This window comes from Gavialis gangeticus, unplaced genomic scaffold, assembly GCF_001723915.1.
Source record: "Gavialis gangeticus isolate Ggan-Ray unplaced genomic scaffold, GavGan_comp1, whole genome shotgun sequence".
NCBI classification, from domain to species: Eukaryota; Metazoa; Chordata; order Crocodylia; family Gavialidae; genus Gavialis; species Gavialis gangeticus.
The window spans coordinates 6,945,530-6,963,878 of record NW_017729014.1 but is presented as its reverse complement, the minus strand read 5'-3'; the positions used below and the strand labels follow the sequence as shown (position 1 = coordinate 6,963,878).

At 43.9% G+C, this 18,349-nt stretch overlaps 1 protein-coding gene across 1 annotated transcript in view; it reads right to left on the bottom strand.

The window, feature by feature from the left end:
• The window catches only part of TTC34 (tetratricopeptide repeat domain 34), an 81,725-nt gene that overhangs the window by 22,585 nt on the left and 40,791 nt on the right, over positions 1-18,349 (bottom strand). The window contains exon 5 of the mRNA XM_019511661.1: positions 7,586-7,752. Coding sequence (XP_019367206.1) covers positions 7,586-7,752 — 167 coding nt within the window. The remainder of the gene's footprint in view (positions 1-7,585; positions 7,753-18,349) is intronic.

Below are 18,349 nucleotides of genomic sequence, written 5' to 3'. Positions count from 1 at the left end.
ATAGAATAGCTTGTAGTACTGGGGCTTTAAATTGCGAATTCCTTAATTGTGCAGTTTTTCTCCTTTTTATCAGTGCAGCACAGAACACTAACATATTTTTCTGGCCTAAATTTGGTATGAGATCCACTTGTTGTATTGGCTTCCCAAACTGGCATGTAAAGGTTTTTAAACTGGGTTTGAAATGAGTCTCTACTTTGCCCATTTGTTGTGCATCTCGCCAGTTGGGGAAAGAGCAGGCTTTTAGCCAGTGCATAAGATGACCACCCCATGGGCTTCATATCTACATGAGAAACATCTTGCTGAAATTGAAAGCAGACCTTCCAAAGACCTTGAAGGGGAAAAGCAGGTCGCATGTGGAGACCTGGCATAGACAGAGCTCACCACAATACAGCTAGCTGTGCAGCCAGGCAAAGGGATTTGTTTCTGAAACTTCCTTATCTTAATGGCATCTTATATTTTCTTTCTCTTTCCTAGGCCTCCAGCCCTTACCAAAGTCAGTCCCTGTTGCATCAGGTCTGCACTTTTATCCAGCAAAGGATCAGATTAGGCAGCCAGTATTTCCCCCAGGCTTTCTTTTAAACTGACAAGCACATTTGCTGCAAAAAACAAACAGAAATCCACATGGCTGGACTTCTGCAATTTGAGAGGAAAGGGAGCATGATCTAGTGGTCTGAGCATAAGACTCAGAGTCAGGAGGTCTGGCCTCGATTCTCTTCCCTGCTCAGTCGCTGACCCACTTTAGTGACCCAGGGTAGATTGCTTCTCTGTCACTTGCGATTCGTCATCTGTAAAATGGAGCTAATAATACATGCCTAGTACATGAAGGTAGCCATGGGGTGGTATATTTAAACCTTGATAAATGATTTGGACTCTTGGGAGAAAGTGTTCTAATAACACAAAGCATCCCTATCACTTAATAAGAGCATCTGGGTTGACTGTAGGAGTAGTTTCATACCACTACTATGGCCCTTCCTACAAGTCTAGAAGGGTGCTTTTGTATATAAACCACAAAAAATAGGATGCATAAAGAACATAAAAATACTTATTTGAGAGTGAAAAACTTTCTTTTCCTACTTGCATGCAGCTGTATTGCACAATGAAAATAGGAATAGTCATTTTCACCCCAGCTAAATATATACTAGTTTCACTTCGGGGTTTTTATGCTCTCCAGGATGGTGCTGTTCTGGATTGCAAGTTTACAAAGGAATGCCTAAGGTGCTAATCTGTTTTCATTGACTTGTTTTTAAGAACATCTTTTTGGTAGTTTTTGTGAAAAAAACCCTACCAAAATGTATTGAACTTGTTAAGTAAAAAGGTGTTGCCATGAGCCATCCACAGGAACAATGTTTTTAAAATATTCATATGGAATACTGACCAATTGCTGAACCAGGCATCTTTCTTTCAGTGGAAAAAAACAAAAGACAGCTCTTGACCTAATAGGAGTGGCTTAGATAAAGAGCAGGAGAGTCTATTTACTTGAAATGACATACTGTTTCTTTCTTATTTCCAGTCTGTCATCAGTATAATGATTAAATCACAGACCACACCGCTTCAATTACCCTCTCATCTCATTGTATTATGCTTCCAACATAAAACACGTTTCAGATCCTATCTTTCCAGGAAGGAGTCCTGATCCTGTAACACATCCCATTTCTTGGGCTCCCTGTTATGCCCTTAATCACATCATAATGGGGACATCACCTAGGAAAGTAAAAATATTATTATACCTCTAGAGGTTTAATTAGTGTGTACATAACTCTCTTAGTCAATACTGCATAAAGAATGGTGGATGCCTCTGAAACCACAATAAATGGATGTTTGACAAATTTGAATCTCTTAAGATATGCTGCATTTTTGTTATGAATTGGTCTCCAATCACTGCTGCATCTCCAATATATTGGAACTGAGTGTTACCTGAGCATATCCCGACCAAGGAAAATTTGCATCAGTAGAAACTCAGTTTTGGAAAGTCTTAGTTGACGGATGCAGCTGAGTGATCACAAGCAGTGATGTGGGCTGGCACTAGGCCATTCAAGGCCCATTTTATTCCTCAGCATAGGATGGTGAATGAGATATAGGTCATGTGGAGAACACATCATGAAACCCTCATCACAAGGGTGATAAACAGAGGGTTGCATCAAACTTCATTGTAGTTACTGTTCCACTTAGACTTAAAAGAGCTATAAAGGTCATTTGCAGAACTAATACGTATTGGAGGCATTCTGTCCAGAGAGTCCTGGTTAGGATTGAATGATCATCTCGAGCTTAGAGATCCTCCTGCAGAGAACCTAGTTCTTGCATTGCAGACATAATCTTTTTAACAATGTCTCCATTGCCTCTTCCAAGTAGTAACTTTTGCAATCACTCCATTGTAGCTGGAAATCAGTGCTGTTAGGCCCCATGAAATTATCTGCATCCAAACAGTTGATCAGGTGGTGGCATTTTTATATCTTGGTAGTTTCTGTGCTGGATGAAACACCATACTTCAAAATCAGTGTTTGGAGACAAATGCCAGTCAGGCCCTTACTTCGTAGAATGGAGCTTTGGCACCTGCTTATAGGAATGATGAAGTTTAGCAGTGAAAGCTCTCAACTGACCCCAGTACTCTTTCATGCCATGGCAGGGGGTCAGACTCGATGATCTGCTCAGGTCCCTTCTGACCCTACAAACTATGAAACTATGAGACTCTGAAAATATAAACACCTGTGAGCATAGGAAATGTGGTGGAAGGGAAGTCACCAGATCCTCACATGCTAGTTAGAACTGGGACTTGTTTAAAGAACACAGGACTATTGGCTAAAAAGACCCTTTAAAATTGCTAAGAGAAATCATATACCCATAACATAAACCATCCAAGGCTTGGATGATTGTGGTTACAAACTGTTTGCAAAGTCAAAGGATATTAAACCTGCTTTTAATGAATGTCATGCAATATTCCCCATGTTTATTCACTTGAGAAAGGTTTTTGCTTGGTTTGATTGGTGTTCTTAAAGCCAAAATAAACATGAACACCGTGGATCACTTTCAGGGAGCTTAATATCTTCTGGTTTATTTCCTGACATGGTCATTTTTCACTTTTTATATGATTTCACTAAGGCCAGATGGGTGTTTCTGAGGCATAGTATCTGTATCCATGACTAAGGTATAATTCATGTGTTTTCAAAGAGGGATCATGAGGGCAAAAAGGGGAATTGTTAAAAATCAGAAGTGGGCACCTGCATAGTAATCACAGAAAGGGGTCAGGGACTCTGGGTTCTGTTTCCATCTCTGTCATTGACTGGAAATGTAACTAGGGGTTAATTAGTAATATCTGTGCAGTGTTTTGAATGTGTAAAGTGGTTTTTTTTTAAATAAATGTTCTACAGGGGTCTAACTCCACTGAGATATTGTAAAAATCTTGGAGAGAGTTATTTAAAAGCTAAGTACAGTAAAAACTGTGTTAAGCAGCATTTTCGTAACTGGCACGCTCCACTAACTTGAATTTTGCAGTGGGCGGGAGAAGCATGCGCACGGCCTCTGCCACCACCCACCACCCTGTGCTGCCACTGCTCTGCATGCGGCCACCGCTACCCTCCCCACAACTCTGCATCCGATCAAAAACCCCTGCCTCAGGTAACCAGCATGTTTAGATTACTGGCACCCCCCATTCCCTACTCATGCCGTATAACAGAGCTTATGCTGTATAAACCAAAATATGTTAATATTGCAAATTGCTCTGTTTACATGAATACAAATTATCCTGATACTCCAGTTGATGGAAGTCACAAATGCATCCTTGTATCTAAACTTGAAAAGGATCATTCGGATATGATTTTGGTATGCAAACTTTGGCTTGAGTAAGAGTCTGACTTTGGTCATTTTGTCCTTTCTGTGCCACTGATTAGTGGAGTGGTAAAAATGTGTTAATAATAAAACTCAGCTAAATGTAGTTATTATTACTGCAGCAGTGACTAAAGATCTCCATCAGAGACCAGCATCCCACTGAGCTAGGCACTGTGCACTGTGCAAAGATAGAATGACTGCTTAGAGGAGTTTGATTTAAGCAAGTACCTGGATATTGTGAAGCACCCAACTGAAAACAGAGATGCAATCAAACCAGGACCCCCAGTGCAAATTCTCTCTGCCACTTAAATACAAAGGCAAGTGCTAATCACTGAAAGGCCAGGGTAAGTCAAAGGAAAAATGATCTGTGAACATCTCTCTGAATTCTAGTACAAAACATATGTACCATATCCATCTCCCTTTTTGTGTTTGGTCTTACAAGAATTCACACGAATAAAATTTTGCTCACGTAAATGTTGATGGAAGGTAAGTCTTCTCCCTGCAGCCAAAGATCTGTTCACGAAAAGGATTATTAGTTGTGTGTATTACTGTAGTGTCTGAGCCACTTTTTCACAGACCAAGATCACACTACCTCAGTCCTTGCCCCAAGAAGCTTCCAGTCTAAATGTGGGTATGTTTACAGTGCTCGGGGGGAAGGGGGAGGCACAAGGAGACAAAGGACAGGTTAGCATGGTAGCCAATGGTTTCAGCTCACCAGCAACTGAAGGGTATCTAGTTTTCCTGTTGGCATCAGAGCAAAGGATGCCTTAAGAAGGGATGTGGAGGAGAACAACAAAGTGGCCTTCTTTACAGGATGATCCTCAACAGTGGGGACAGCAGGAAGAAGTAAATCTGTATGCATCAGAAGTGCATAACATTCTGCTTTTCCTTCTCAGTTCATCCAAAAGAGGACAGATGCCTAGGTTTTGGTCATCAAGCTCTGATACTAGCCACAGGATTCAGCTGTAATTTTTGTTATAGGAAACTTCTGCCCTGTACAAGTAGGAAACAAGTTGAAAAACCAAGATGTCCTTGTGTGAACAATCTGCTGGAGGAATTTCATTGAAAGGCTGATTCAGAACCTAGGGAAATCAGTGGCAAGATTCCCATGGTGTCCAGGGATCGGTGGACCCCTATTCTCAGTCCTTAGTTAAGAATGTTTAACTTGTTCCTAGTCAACCATATGAGGCCCATTTGGCAGCCCAAATGAAGTGAATGTGCATTTGCATGTGCAAGGAGCCCCTTTGTTGGCAGTCTCAGCAGTGGGAGAAAGAACTGAATAGGACATGACGACTGAATCATTGTACCAGCAGATGGGGTCCCTCCTAGTAAGCAATATTAGTTGGATAACATGTATGGGTCTTGCGTGGATATTGTCTGTGTCAGCCCAGACCAATGGTTACCCAGTACACTCAGCCCTTCCAATAAGCACAAGACCTTGACAAAGAGCTGATGGGTCTTTAGAGTACATGAATGGTCCTTCAGGTTTTCCCCACTATAGGAGATGTCATCTAAGAGAGGGCCTCTCATGGTATGTCACCTTACTATACCACCTCTTTGATCCATCTGCTTAGTACCCAACATATTTTATTCTGCAAAACTCTATAGAGATGCTGTGGGACTATAAAGCAAGAAGCAAATGGCTGAGACTTTGCTATGCTGGTCATGAAAGAAATGGCCTGGAAGTCATATGCATCACAGACAAATGCCCACAATGGGCAAAACACACCCAGTGCACAGAGCCAGTACAAAGCCTGTGCATTTTCCAGGTCCAAAAAATAACATTTGGGTGAGTTGTAGGCAGGTTTTGAAGTATGGAGGAGCTTGGGGGGGCTCAGCCCCCCCATAAGAAACAAGAACCCTCACGCAAGGCTGTCAATACCCCTTCCCCCCACATCCACGCAACAGCCCAGAGCCCATGCACCACTGTGGACAGTCCCTGGTTTGCCCCATGCCTTTCTAAGCAGCTCAGGTGGCAGTGGTGGCTCCTTCTGGCTGCCACTGCCACTGGCCCCAGCCCCACAGTACTGGCAGGGACCCGTAAACACAGCCCCAACTCTGTCTAATTTTTTTTGCAGGCCCTGCCACCCCCAAGAGTCAAACTGTAATTTGAACCCTGGATGTAGGCAGTATCTGAACCTTGTGTTATCATTACATAGCGATGAATTTCAGCTGCTGGGTTGCGGTTGGTTGGAAAAGAACAAGCTACTGTTTGGATCTTAATTTCCTAATATGAGAATATTCAATTTCCATTCCCAAAACACAGACCATGGTTTTTGACTTGCTAAGTACTATTAGTTGATCTTTCACATGAATACTGCAGGAGCAATATAGCCAACAGCCTGACAGGGTTTGGGAATCCAATTTGAGAGTTTATCATTGCTCAGATATAATAGTGTCATTTATAAAGTGCTTCCCTGCTATGCGACTCTGAGCACCATTCAAGAACAACAGAGAAACATTCCAAGAGTTAATGAAAACACAATAAAATGTTGGAGGAAAATGAGGTAACTCCCACGTTGTGGAAAGTAAGTGAGAAATGCACTGCAGATGCCAAAATAATTGCACACAGGATAAATAGATAGAGGAAAATAATCCTGGCATAGGCAGGAAAACACATTTAGACCTCAGGCTTTTAAGCAAGTAAGAGTAAGAAAGAGCTGCTATATGAAAACAAGGAGACAGATTCTGTGTTGTTCTTTTGGTGCAAATTCAAAATAAAACTTCTCAAGCTGATGAGGTTTTCTTGGATTTATCACTGGGTTCCCTAGGAAAAAATTAGTAGAGCCCAATAGTCCAGGTCCACGGGACACATTAACTGACGTAGCTAGCACCATTGAATTCAGTGGATTTACAGCCATTTATGCTGGCCATTCAATACCACCAATGTTGCTAAGATGCAGTGTTGGGTCATTTGCTGTAGGCAGAGGACACTTGCAAAGGCTTGATATGCTACATGACTGCAGGGAAACCATCCATTGCAATCTTTCATGGGTGACATAACACTGACCATCAGCAGATGTTATTTGCAGACATGATGGAGATGGACCTATCAAACTTTGGCATCAACTGCTGCCTTCCTTTTTTTCCCAGTGCTTTCTTTTAACACAGTGTGTCAAAGATATGGCCTGTGAGCTGGATCTGGCCCATAGAGTCATGTCATCCAGGCTCTGGTGCTACCCATAAATTTCAGAGTGACCCACAGGCAGCATACAGGGTGTACCAGATGGCCCCATACACTGAATGCTGCACCTGCTTCAGCTCATGTCCCAGAGCAGTGGACTGGCTGCTGTATGCAACACAACTCTGGAGAAGTGGTGGAGGCTCCCAGGGCCAGGCAGTACAGCCCAGTGGTGGTGGCTCCCAGGGATGGGTAGCACAGCCTAGCAGTGGTGGCAGCAATAATGCCAGTGGCTCCAGGGGCCACACAGTGCATCGCACCAATGCTGGCAGTTCCCAGGGATGTGCAGCATGGTTCTGGAGTGGCCAGAGCAGGACTGAACCATATATGGTGCCCACTCTGGCCACTACAGGATACGTACTGGAATATGGAGCCAGTCTGTGGGTCTGGCTCAGCCTGCAGACTGGACCTGCACCACTCATCCAGCCTGCACAGCCAAGGGATTTTGACATCCGTGTCTTACACCATTGTCACACAGTGAAAATATATTAACAAATGTAAGGACGGGCATTGCATACCAATGCCTGCCAGTGAAAACAAAAAGTCTGAAGGAATCATAGGAAGTCAACTTAGCAACAATACCTTCTGCTGGTTCAGTGCAAGGTAAATGAATCCCCGTCCACTCAGAGCCTGTGCATTGCCCGGGTCCTCCTTCAGGATGGCATTAAAATCAAAAATAGCCGTTTTCTTCTGGCCGAGGTGCCCATAGCATCGGGCTCTGGTAAGAAGGGAATCTTCAGCATAGCCCCCTAGGCAGGAGGGAAAAATGATGATCAAATACACAGGTAGAGACAATGGGATACTGGGGCAAAGTTCCCCTGGCTGGGAGGGGGGAAGCATGGGTTGCTGTGCACCACAGATGCTCTACTGGTGGCCCAGAAGTGATGTGCAATCCCTTGGCACTTTTGTGTAATACAACTTGATGCCACTTGAGTATTCAACTCAGAGTCTGAATTTGAATATCAGGACTGTGGCTAGAATATTGGTCCCTGATGGTTTTAAGAATAGGGAAATGTTATCTGAAGAAGGGCCTCTATGTCCCATTTAAGCTCTGTGGATCAAATTCTGATTCCCATTATGATTTTGTATTTGCTCAGAGGAAGCCATCTTTGTCCCGTAGCAGAGAATGCAGTAGTGTGGTAGGCCTGATTGCTTGCCCTGGGAACTGAAGGGGTCATGCTGGGTCTCTGCTTGGGGTGAAGGGACAATAAAGAGATTGTTTCCCACCTGAGGCTTATGGGATCATCAATTATATGCCGCCAGAACCTGAGCGGGAGTAAGCCAGTGTTGATTTGAATGGAGCAGGCCCCAGGTGAGGGTCTGGTCTGTTGGATTCAAAGTGTGTATGGCTCTTAAACATGTAAGAGAGGGCTAAAAGAAGGGAAAGAAAGGTCCTTTGTATGGCCCTCTGACCTGGACCTTCACATCTGCCCAAGGACCAGCAGCAACCTACCCCAATGTCTAGACCAATGATGTAGTTTGTTTGCACGCTCTGTGATGCTGTAGTCAATATTTGCATCCTTGTGTTTTCCACACTTGAAGCTCAGTTTCGCCCTCCCTACTCACAGTGGCTCACACCCAGCTCTGTGAGCAAAGCCACAGAGATCAATGGAGTGGCTCTGGAAATGGCAGAATCTACCTATTGGTCGACTGTGAATTTACTCTTCAGTTTCACAGTGACGGGCTCTGCTTTGGAGGCTTATCAGTTAACTGCGCAAGGTGATCTGTGTCTCTCCTCTGAGAGCATAATTGATTTTTAATCTATAGTTTACAATGCCATTTATTCTGATGTTTCTATTCTTTCTCTCTAAGCAGATGCACCTGAGCTACATAGGAAAGTAAACAGTAACTTTCCAAACAAAATCTTTGACACGATTATCTTTCCCACGTTCGTATTCCTGACCTCGCTTTTCCACTGGAAATCAAACAAAGGCTGCATTTGCTACAATTTAATAACCATAGGGGATGTAGGACTTTGAGAACATCTAGGGACTGCCTCTGGGGGGACAGGTTTCGTTATTTGGTTTGTCAGCTGTGGCAATTTTAATCAGCTTTGTACAGTGTCTCTACCTTTTGTGCCGCATGAAGATAACACACAATGCAACTAGCTACATGAAATAAATAGCTCTGGCATCCTTAGTGAGTCTGACTGTTTACATTTTGTTCCCCCAGTCCTTCGTAAGAAATTGAACTTATTGCTGAGGCTGGCAGATCAGTATAAATATTTGCAGCTACAGTATGCCTTGGATGTAGATGCTAATACTAGGAATCCAGAATCCCAGTTACCTTGGTGAGCTACCTATAGCCAGGTTTTCTCCCCAAGTATAACCCCACCCTTATGTCAGGGGAAGGTGAATAGGTGGGATGGAGGGGGAAGGGGTGAATGGGTAGAATGTGGCTTCCTCCTCCTTCCATGAGCTTCCTAACATAGATGACTTGGCATAGAGCAAAGTAGTCAGCCAATTAGTACTTCCCCCTGGAAGCAGGTAGGAACTGGGTTTTAGAGGAGGGTGTGCGTGTGTGTGTGTGTGTATCTACCATTCTATGTAGAGTTAACAAAAATACCTGCCAACAATTCTCACTGCTGAGGATGGCAAGGTTCATATCACTACATGAAGTAATAACAGCAGGTAGCCCAAGAACCTCTTAAACCATTTGGCTGTGACTTATCACTCTAGATCCAAGTGGTGGAACTACTAGCTGAAGTTGCCTTCTCTTATTGGCAGCTCTTTTATTCATATGGAATTTCTTGCATTTCTCTGCTACATAATTTGGCCAAGGCTCTTGCATCACCAGACTCCATATCCCCAAGCAGAGGTGGAGAAACTGGGCTTTCAACTTCACTGAGTGGGAGAAAGAATACACAGTCTGACAGGATAAAACTACAGTCAAACAGATGAAATCCAAAAGTGGCCTGGGTGCACAGTTACCCAGGCAATGAGCATGCTACACGCACTCATTTTTGGAGGCAAAAGAACTAGGTAAGCAAGTTTCAAGGCTGCCATAGATTTGCAGTGAATTCAGGCCACAGTTCTTATTTTGAATTTAGACTTAGACTTTCTGGGCAGCTTTTCTGGAACAAAACTAATGTTTGAGATCAGCTGCATGGCTGTAGAGATGCTAGCATACGATGTTCTGTAAAATACAGCAGCCCCATGACAGAACGCATTTGTAGCCATCACATGAAATGAAAGAAGAATCCTGCCTGGCCTGGGGACACCACTCAGAGCACAACGGGGCTTAAGTGTTCAATAAAAATACTAGCACTGAAATCCGCCTCCCTCTTTTTTTATTGCCAGTGCAATGTATGTCATGTACTATAGACACCATGAGTCTAAGGAAAAAGTCTATGTACAGCAACCACAATTGGCTTCACAGAGCATTGAGTCTTATATGGAATGAGCTAGATGTACCAGTGAAATTAGACTGAGGATTGGATTTGGGCTCATTGAATTCAGAAAATGTTTGACAGAATTGGCTACTGGGAGATGAAGGGAAGCTTTCTCTCTTGCCTGTAGGGTACAAGCCTTGGCAGCTTTCTGCAGAAGAATGATATGCTGTGGTCAACAACTGAGCCTCCAACTCAAGGTCCACTGCCCTGCTTTGCTATAGGATTCCTGTCCTACCTCAAGAAAGTCACATTATTACTTTGTTATTCCTCCACTGAAAATGCTTCCCTGCCTTATAGGGTGGTTGCAATCATGCATTAATGCTTCTGAAAAATCCAGTCAATAGGAGTCATGTAAAGATGGAGAAGAATACCAGCTGTGTCCAGGGGAATATGACACTACAGAGACTATGCAGTCCCTATGTAAACTTTGCCACAAACATTATGATTTAATTTGTTCTTTGAGTAATAAATGAAATAAAACTGCACAGTTTTGATGACTTCCATTACCATGTTTATAGCATCTGTATCTTGGAACTGAAAGTTATTAGTATTAATCATGTTTATTGCAGTAGATCATAAGAGCTAAACAAGCCTGGGCCAGTTATGTTTAAGCACTGTACAAACACCGAGTAAGAGGTGGTTCCTGTCCCCAGCAGCTTGCAATTTAAAAGGCTAGGACTGACCCCGGGTGGATAGCTGTCTGTCTGTGAATGTGGGTCTTGTGAAGCCTACCAACAGCTGCATCATTAGTGTTCAATGCCTCAGCTTGATGGAAGGCACTCATCAGTAGTATGCAGGGCAGCCACAATCTGGGCTGTCTTGCTTGTCCTGTCTCTAAAGACTGTCTGCATGCTGACCTGGAACCTGGTCAGATGGGTCCACGGGCAGCAGAGAAGATTGCAGCCGCAAGGTCGGATGGTACAATTAGCAATAAAGAATTTGTCTGTTGTTATTAATGAAAAGGGTTCCTCCTACAAGTGTTATCACATGCTGTCCTGGTTTAGCATGTTGGGCCATGAGTCTCATCTCCAAAACTAATAAGCTGCAGGTGGGCTGAAGACTTAACATCACTCCTGATTAATCAGGTAGATGTATTTTGTTTAACATTGGTGACCATGGTAGTGGGGTACATTGCAAGGTTCATCATATAATACATGTGGTCAAATGTAATTGGATATCAGTTGCCTAGCTGGCATCAAAGTCAGAGGACAACTGAGCTTGGGTAAAGTAGATGCTGTCTGCATAGATGAGCCTTTATGAGTGAGTGGGTAATCGGAAAGTCTTTGACATATGGGTTGAATAGTGTTGGTGCCACCACAAGCCCTTTGTGGCTGTTGAGTCATTGTTTCCATGTCCTTATTTGATTTTGCATGTGCATCCTAAAGTGTTGTCACAAAGGAATAGTTTTGTAGTGTCCACCACCTGTCTTGATAAAACTCCTGACATTTTGCTTGAAAGACTGGAGGTCTAGACTACAAATTTAGTCCCAGTCAAGTCCAGAAACACGGCTTCTGTTTCAAGCTTTCTCAGAAAGCTGCTTTCAATATATTAAGTGTCATAACTCGGTCACAGGTGAAAGGCACCCTGCTCAGTGTTCAGAGCCATCCTCATTTTGGTGATATTCAATGGAAGATGAACCTTTCTGGTACTTTAAAGCATACCAATAGCAGTGATATCACTGCTAATACTACTACCTCATGTGAATCCTTCCCTGGCCTTTTGACTCATACTATTATAGTTGTGCAGTACAAAGTGAATGCTGATCCACTGCCTTCCATGCGGTGCCATTTTGTGGCTTTCAAGCCACCAGCCTAGTCCTTCAAATTCTACAGCTCATTCTCCAGGGTTGGAAAGGGGAAGCACGGTTTTGTGAGGAAGTCTTCTACATGGCGAGGGAAGGGAAGGGAAAAGAGAGTGAGTGGGACAGGGCAGGTATGGCGAGAAGCTGAGGTTGGGAGTGAGGAGCAAACAACCACATGGCACTGGGGACAGAAATCCCAGTCTGAGCTGTAAGAAGTTCTCTGAGTGGCCCAAGGTTTCTTCTTTAGCTGTTCCTGTTCCTATGGTTTGGGGTTTCTGACTGGCTTCTCTGAACAGTCAAGTGATCTTTAAGTAGAATACAAGCTGCTTAGTCAGAGGAGACGGATACACTCTTGATTAGAAATGGTCGGGAATTTTTCCACAAACCATAATTCCTTGTAAAAACATATTTGCTCCTTGCAACTGCAAGTGTTTGCAGGAAGGGGTAAGTTCTGATAAACTGCCTGAGCTGAAAAAAAATGTTGGGGAAAAACGGGTTGGAAATTGTGAAATATACATTTCAATGTTTTCAAAATAAGTGGCTGGTTTCCAGTTTCAGAATGACTCTTTTCATTTTGTATTTTCAGCATGTAGTAAGGAAAAAATATTAGATATTCAGTTCAGGTGGATATCGGTTCAGTCTGTTGGTTAGTGAAAATACTTAAAATCTCAACTTTGCATCCTGCTTTGGAACAAGAAAATTTTGCAAAATCTTAGAATATGAGCAGTTGAGCCAAGCCAGTTTTCCTCTCCTGAGAAAGTATTCAACAACATTTTAAAAAATGTTTCAAACTATTCTTGTTTTTAATTATTGAATTAAATTTATGTGGGTATATGGAAAAAACCTTTGAGTAGAGAAAAGTATTCAATAAAAAATAGAGGATGACTCACTGCCACCTAGTGGAAACCTATAAAGGGAAAAATTTTCTTTAAAGTCAGGGGCATTCAATTTTTGATGGATCAGCCAAGGCAGACTACTGTGTCTATGTGAGCCAATTACATAACTGGATCCTAAATTGAGAAGTATAGACAAGTCTTTGATTCTTCATGAAACAGTTTTATCCACTTTTATATAGTGTGTTGAAATCTCTGGTTAAAACACGAAAGCCAGGTATTATTTTTACTTGGCCTTAAATAATATAACAATAGACAATAACCAAACCAAAGCTTCTAGGCTCCCTTGCAATTCAGCTTACAATAATAAAATGATAATTGCCTACCAGCAATAAATACTCTTATGCAAGTGAGAAATTACTTCAGCTAATCAGCAACAGAAACGTTTCTTGCACGCATACCTGTAGATAAATGCATTTTGCTTTTGTCCAATGGGTTGAGTCTGAGACTTTTTGGACAAAAGTAAGGATACTTTAATGTTATTACTTAAGAGGTGGAAGCAGTTTTGTCTCTCACATGGATGAAAAGTGGTAGCATTTAAAATCTGATTTTTAAAAAGATAGGTAAAAAATAAAAAGGATAATCCAGGTACCTTTGCTGGATACAACATAATAACAGTAATAGTAATAATTAATAATGACAATTGTAATAGTAATACTACTACTAATAATGTGTAGCCTTTACATCAGCCTTTTCTACCAGAGATCTCAAAGTGCTTCAGAAAGGAGGAGAATTATTATCCCTACGTAAAGCCAAGGTGGGTAGAGGAGAACTGACTTGCCTGGAGTCACTGATGGGGTCAGGGTCAGTGAGCGGAGGAGAACCTCTCTTTGCCTGGGTTACAAGGACATGTAGTAGGCCATGTGGCATCACCCTGCACTGGCAAAGCACTGTTTGTGCATAAGGTTTCCGCAAGGCTTTCCAGGGTCTCCCAGCACTCCTCTAAGCTACACCCACTTAAGGATGGGTTTACCAACACCAATGAATTAAAAGTGCCCTGTTCAGCAAGGCAAGGGTCAATGCTGGCACAGAACCCAGGAATTCTGTTGTACTCCCGCTTCAAGCCATTAGCCCACACTCACGTCTATTCATTTTTTAAAACCTCACACAAAATGAATATCAACTGACTCTCGCATGACCCTCCTTGAGAAATATGTCTTATTTCCCTGGCTTCCAAAATAAGACAAACAATTTGAGTGGAATATTCTGTGTGTTCCTTCAGTATAACCAATATGATTGTTTAATCTTCATTACAAAGTTAGTTTTGTTTCCCCTGTATTCTAGTCACAGAGTACATTGCGTGCTACTACAATACAGCACAAAGAGCATCCAAGAATAGACTCACAGAGATGGAGATGGAACACATTACTAAATCATCAAAGTCCAGCTCCCTCCACATGACAGTCACTGTCGCACCTTGTTAGTATATGGAGTTTTCTATCAAAAAGCCAGATCAAGCTTAGACTCTGGGAAACAGATGTGGGATTACCCTTTGTAAAAAAAGACTTGGGACAGAATATTTTACCTCTGGAATGAGCATTACAAGCATGAAATGCTTTACTAATCAGGCTTGGGATCAGCGGGGCCAACGATGCGTATCTAAACACAAGATAATCGGTTTCTGAATATGACTAACATGATGTGTGGAAAAAGTATCGGTAACACTAACATAAAAAAATAAATAGAGAGACGGCCCTTGGCTTAGAGCAGATTGGTAGCTGCAATTTGAGTTAAAATTGGACGCTTCCACTGCACCAGTCAGGAACAGAGACCCCACTGTACCAAGGACTCCATAAACACAGTCTCTGCACAAAAGCGTTTACAATCTCGTTAAAGACAAGATACAAGAAGAGAGTGGCAACAAAAATGGAGGAGGAAGGCAGGGAGTAACACTAACAAGATCTTCAGTTCTACAGATCTGCTATGTGGGCAGTGTGCTGGTTGGGAAGTGAAGAAATGCATCAATATTGGCTCTTTCCAGGTAGCCACCATTACTTTATGGATTACTTGGTGGTATCTCAGAAGACTGAGTCTTCAGCAGAAAGGGAAAGAATTGGCCAGTAGTTAGTTAGTTATATTAGATTTCCAAATGCACCCAGTGTCTTTGCTGTTTCATTTGGATACCAAAGGGGAGGCATCCAGAATCTCTGAGAAACTCAGGTGTCAAAGCCAGGGGCCACAACTGAACAAGTGGCTGTGAGAGGAGAGGTGTGTTTCACTGGAAACGTGAGTACTCGGTGACAAAAGAGCATGGGGTTCAGTCACATAAGCACAGGGGATTCAGACCCCTGCTCTAGTTGGCCAACTGGTTCTTTTTTAAAATCACAGTAACTGGTTAAAAATAAAAAGTGGATGCAGGGCAAGCCCTGATTGTAAAAGCTTGGGTGATGTCACGCCAGATATATAGAAGCTTCTTTCTCCTGGGACTGGAGAGAGCTGCAAAGCTGAATTGGGAGCCAGAGAAACTGCTCCCCATGGGGGGTTCCCCTGCCCCCTCCCCCCGACTTCACTGGAGAAGTGAGCTGAAGCTATGTGAAGGGAAAATCTGAACTAAAAGGAAAGGGAGTCTGTCTCAAAGTTTGGGACTCAGTTTCTTTCCATTTTTTCCCTGTTCTACTTTTTTCTGAGTTTTGGAGTGGGATAATACTAAAGAGGTATTAATCCCTGGAGTATACTGACCAGGGTTGGAGCCTGGTAGTTTTGCTGGAAGATTTCTGCCAGGATTAAAAGCCTGGCACATTTGGGCCAGGGTTGAGGGTCTAGCACGTGTGTTGCTGTTGCAACTTCTTTTGGTTCAGCCTAGCCGTGTGGCTCAGTCCCAGCTGTATGTTTTGCTGGCAGATTTGGGCCGGGGTGAGAAACCTGGCATATTTTCTTGTTTGGTCCAGGTCTTAGTGCAAAAATGGCCTAGCTTTCTATTAGGGCTGTGCAAAGTTTCAGTCCCTGATTTGATTCAGTGGAGATTCAGCCCAATTCAGCAGAGATTTGGCTCAATTCGGTGGCTGAATCTCCAAATCCAAATCAAGTCAAAGGACCCTTTAATCTCTCCGAATCTAATCAGAGCACTCTGAATTGATTCGGAGAGATTCAGCAATTCAGACATAGACACAGCTTTAAATGTTTTCTCTACATACCACTAGGTAGCAGGTGGCTCATGTTTGCTGTGGTGCTAGAGCATATGGAGCGTCCCACAGAAGTGCAGGGGGCTCCCCAGCGCACTCAGCAGCAGACCCAGAAGTGGACCAGGAGCATGTTGGGTCCATTTCCGGGTCCATTCCGGGGACAGCGTGGGGGGGCCCCCCACAACCCCTGGCTTGGTGACTGGTGCCTCCTGGGTCTGGGGGGGGGCACCAGGGCAGCCCCCTGTGGCTAATCGCTGAGCCAGTGGGAGGCATGAGAGGACCCCCCAGCGCGCTCCCCAGCAGACCTGGAATTAGACCAAAGTACCGGTCCACTTCCGGGTTTGTCGCCGAGCACGTGGAGGGGAGGGGAGGGGAGGGGGGGGCCTCCGTACACTCTTGTGGGACGCTCCTTGCACCCCAGCATCACAGCATTCATGAGCCGCACTGGTACTTCGAGGTATGTAGAAAAAACTTTTAAAGTTGTGTCTATGTCCAAATCGCTGATTCTCCAAATCAGCATCAAATCTTCAGATCTGGATTCAGCCAAATCGAATCAGGGACACTGGTTTGAATCAGCTAATCAAATCACTGTCCTCAGTTCAGGCGGAATCCAAATCTGAATTGAATAGGGCCCGCTTCACGCACCCCTACTTTCTATTGTTGCCTAGTTCAGGCCCAGCGCAGAATGGCAGGCCCACTTTTGTTGCTCAGTTCAGTCCCAGGGCAAATAGGCCTGGGCCTTCATTTTATTGTTTTATAGCCATTGTGTCTCAGTTTAGCTGTGTAGCTGAGCCCTGCTGCATGTTGAAGCCTGAGCCAAGATAGGCCTGGCTCCCCGTCCTTGAGTTCTTTTGCAATTTTATGCCCCCACAGAGCTAGGGCTTGGGACTAGGAATTTTGGGAGTGTGGTATGCTGAATGACGCAGCAAGTCACCCCCTCAAAGCCACCATGTAGAAGTGGAGATTGGTGCCCTACAGCTTCCCAGGGAGCAACAAGGGGCCCCTTGGACCGAAGAAGGACTTATACTCTCTTAGCTGCTCCCTGAGATGGAGGAAATCCCAAGGAGCAGCTCATAGGACTTTCCAGTGTGGGCCCTGTCCAGCCCATTGCTGAAGGGCAGGTATAGGGGTGCAGGTCCCTGGAACCAACCCTTTTGGGTGATATGCACATCTCAGACTCCCTTGGCAGTAGGCCTCTCCAAAGCTGTTAGTATTTGCTTTGGATTTGGATTTGGATTTGGGGGACAGTGATTCAATTCAGTGATTCAAATCACTGTCCTGAATTGATTCAGCCAAATCTGATTCGGAGATTCATATAGGCTTCCTCCCCCGCCCGCTCTCCCAGCCCCCTCCATGGCTGCCCTGTCCAGCCCCAGCCTCCCAGTGCTTTAAAAAAAAGCCCTGGATTCACTGGGGCTTTATTTTTTATTTTTTAAAAGAATTGGGGCCGGGCGGGGCAGCCATGGGTTGGGGGGGGCTGGGAGAGCGGATGGGGTTGGGGGCACACAGGGGGCTGGGGGATCAGGCAGGGGATGGGGCCTGGCAGGGGTCCCCCCATGGGTCCCCCACATGGTCCCCCACCTCCTCTACCCCCTCCCCCTCCCTGCTCCTTACTTACCAGCACAGAGTCTGGCTGTAGCTCCATGCAGTGGTGAGTGGGAACTGCCCAAATCTCCAAAGCTCTCTGAATCTTTTCCAGATCAATTCAGAGAGCTTCGAATTGATTTGGACCTTTTAATTGGTCTCTTGATTTGATTTGGATTCGGAGATTCGGTCACCAAATTGGGCTGACTCTCCTTCGAATCGAATCAGCACCCAAAGCTTCACACAGCCCTGCTGGGCATGCGTGGAGTCTCCCTAAAAGGGTATAAATTACAGAATATACTTTGTAGTTAAGAGCATTTGAATTGGATTTGGTGTTTCCTTTGCTTTTTTTTACTTTGATGACTATAATAAACCTATCATTTTGTGTTTACACTGCTTGCAAGGAGGATGTTTTGTTTACATGGGATACCCCAGCCATATTCTGTGATCCCAGGTTTCTGGGTGGGGACTCAAGCCATAGAAAAAACTTATTGGGTACCCCAAAATTTGAACCTGGCCCTTGTCACTGCTGACTGGTACCCAGCAGAAGGGTTA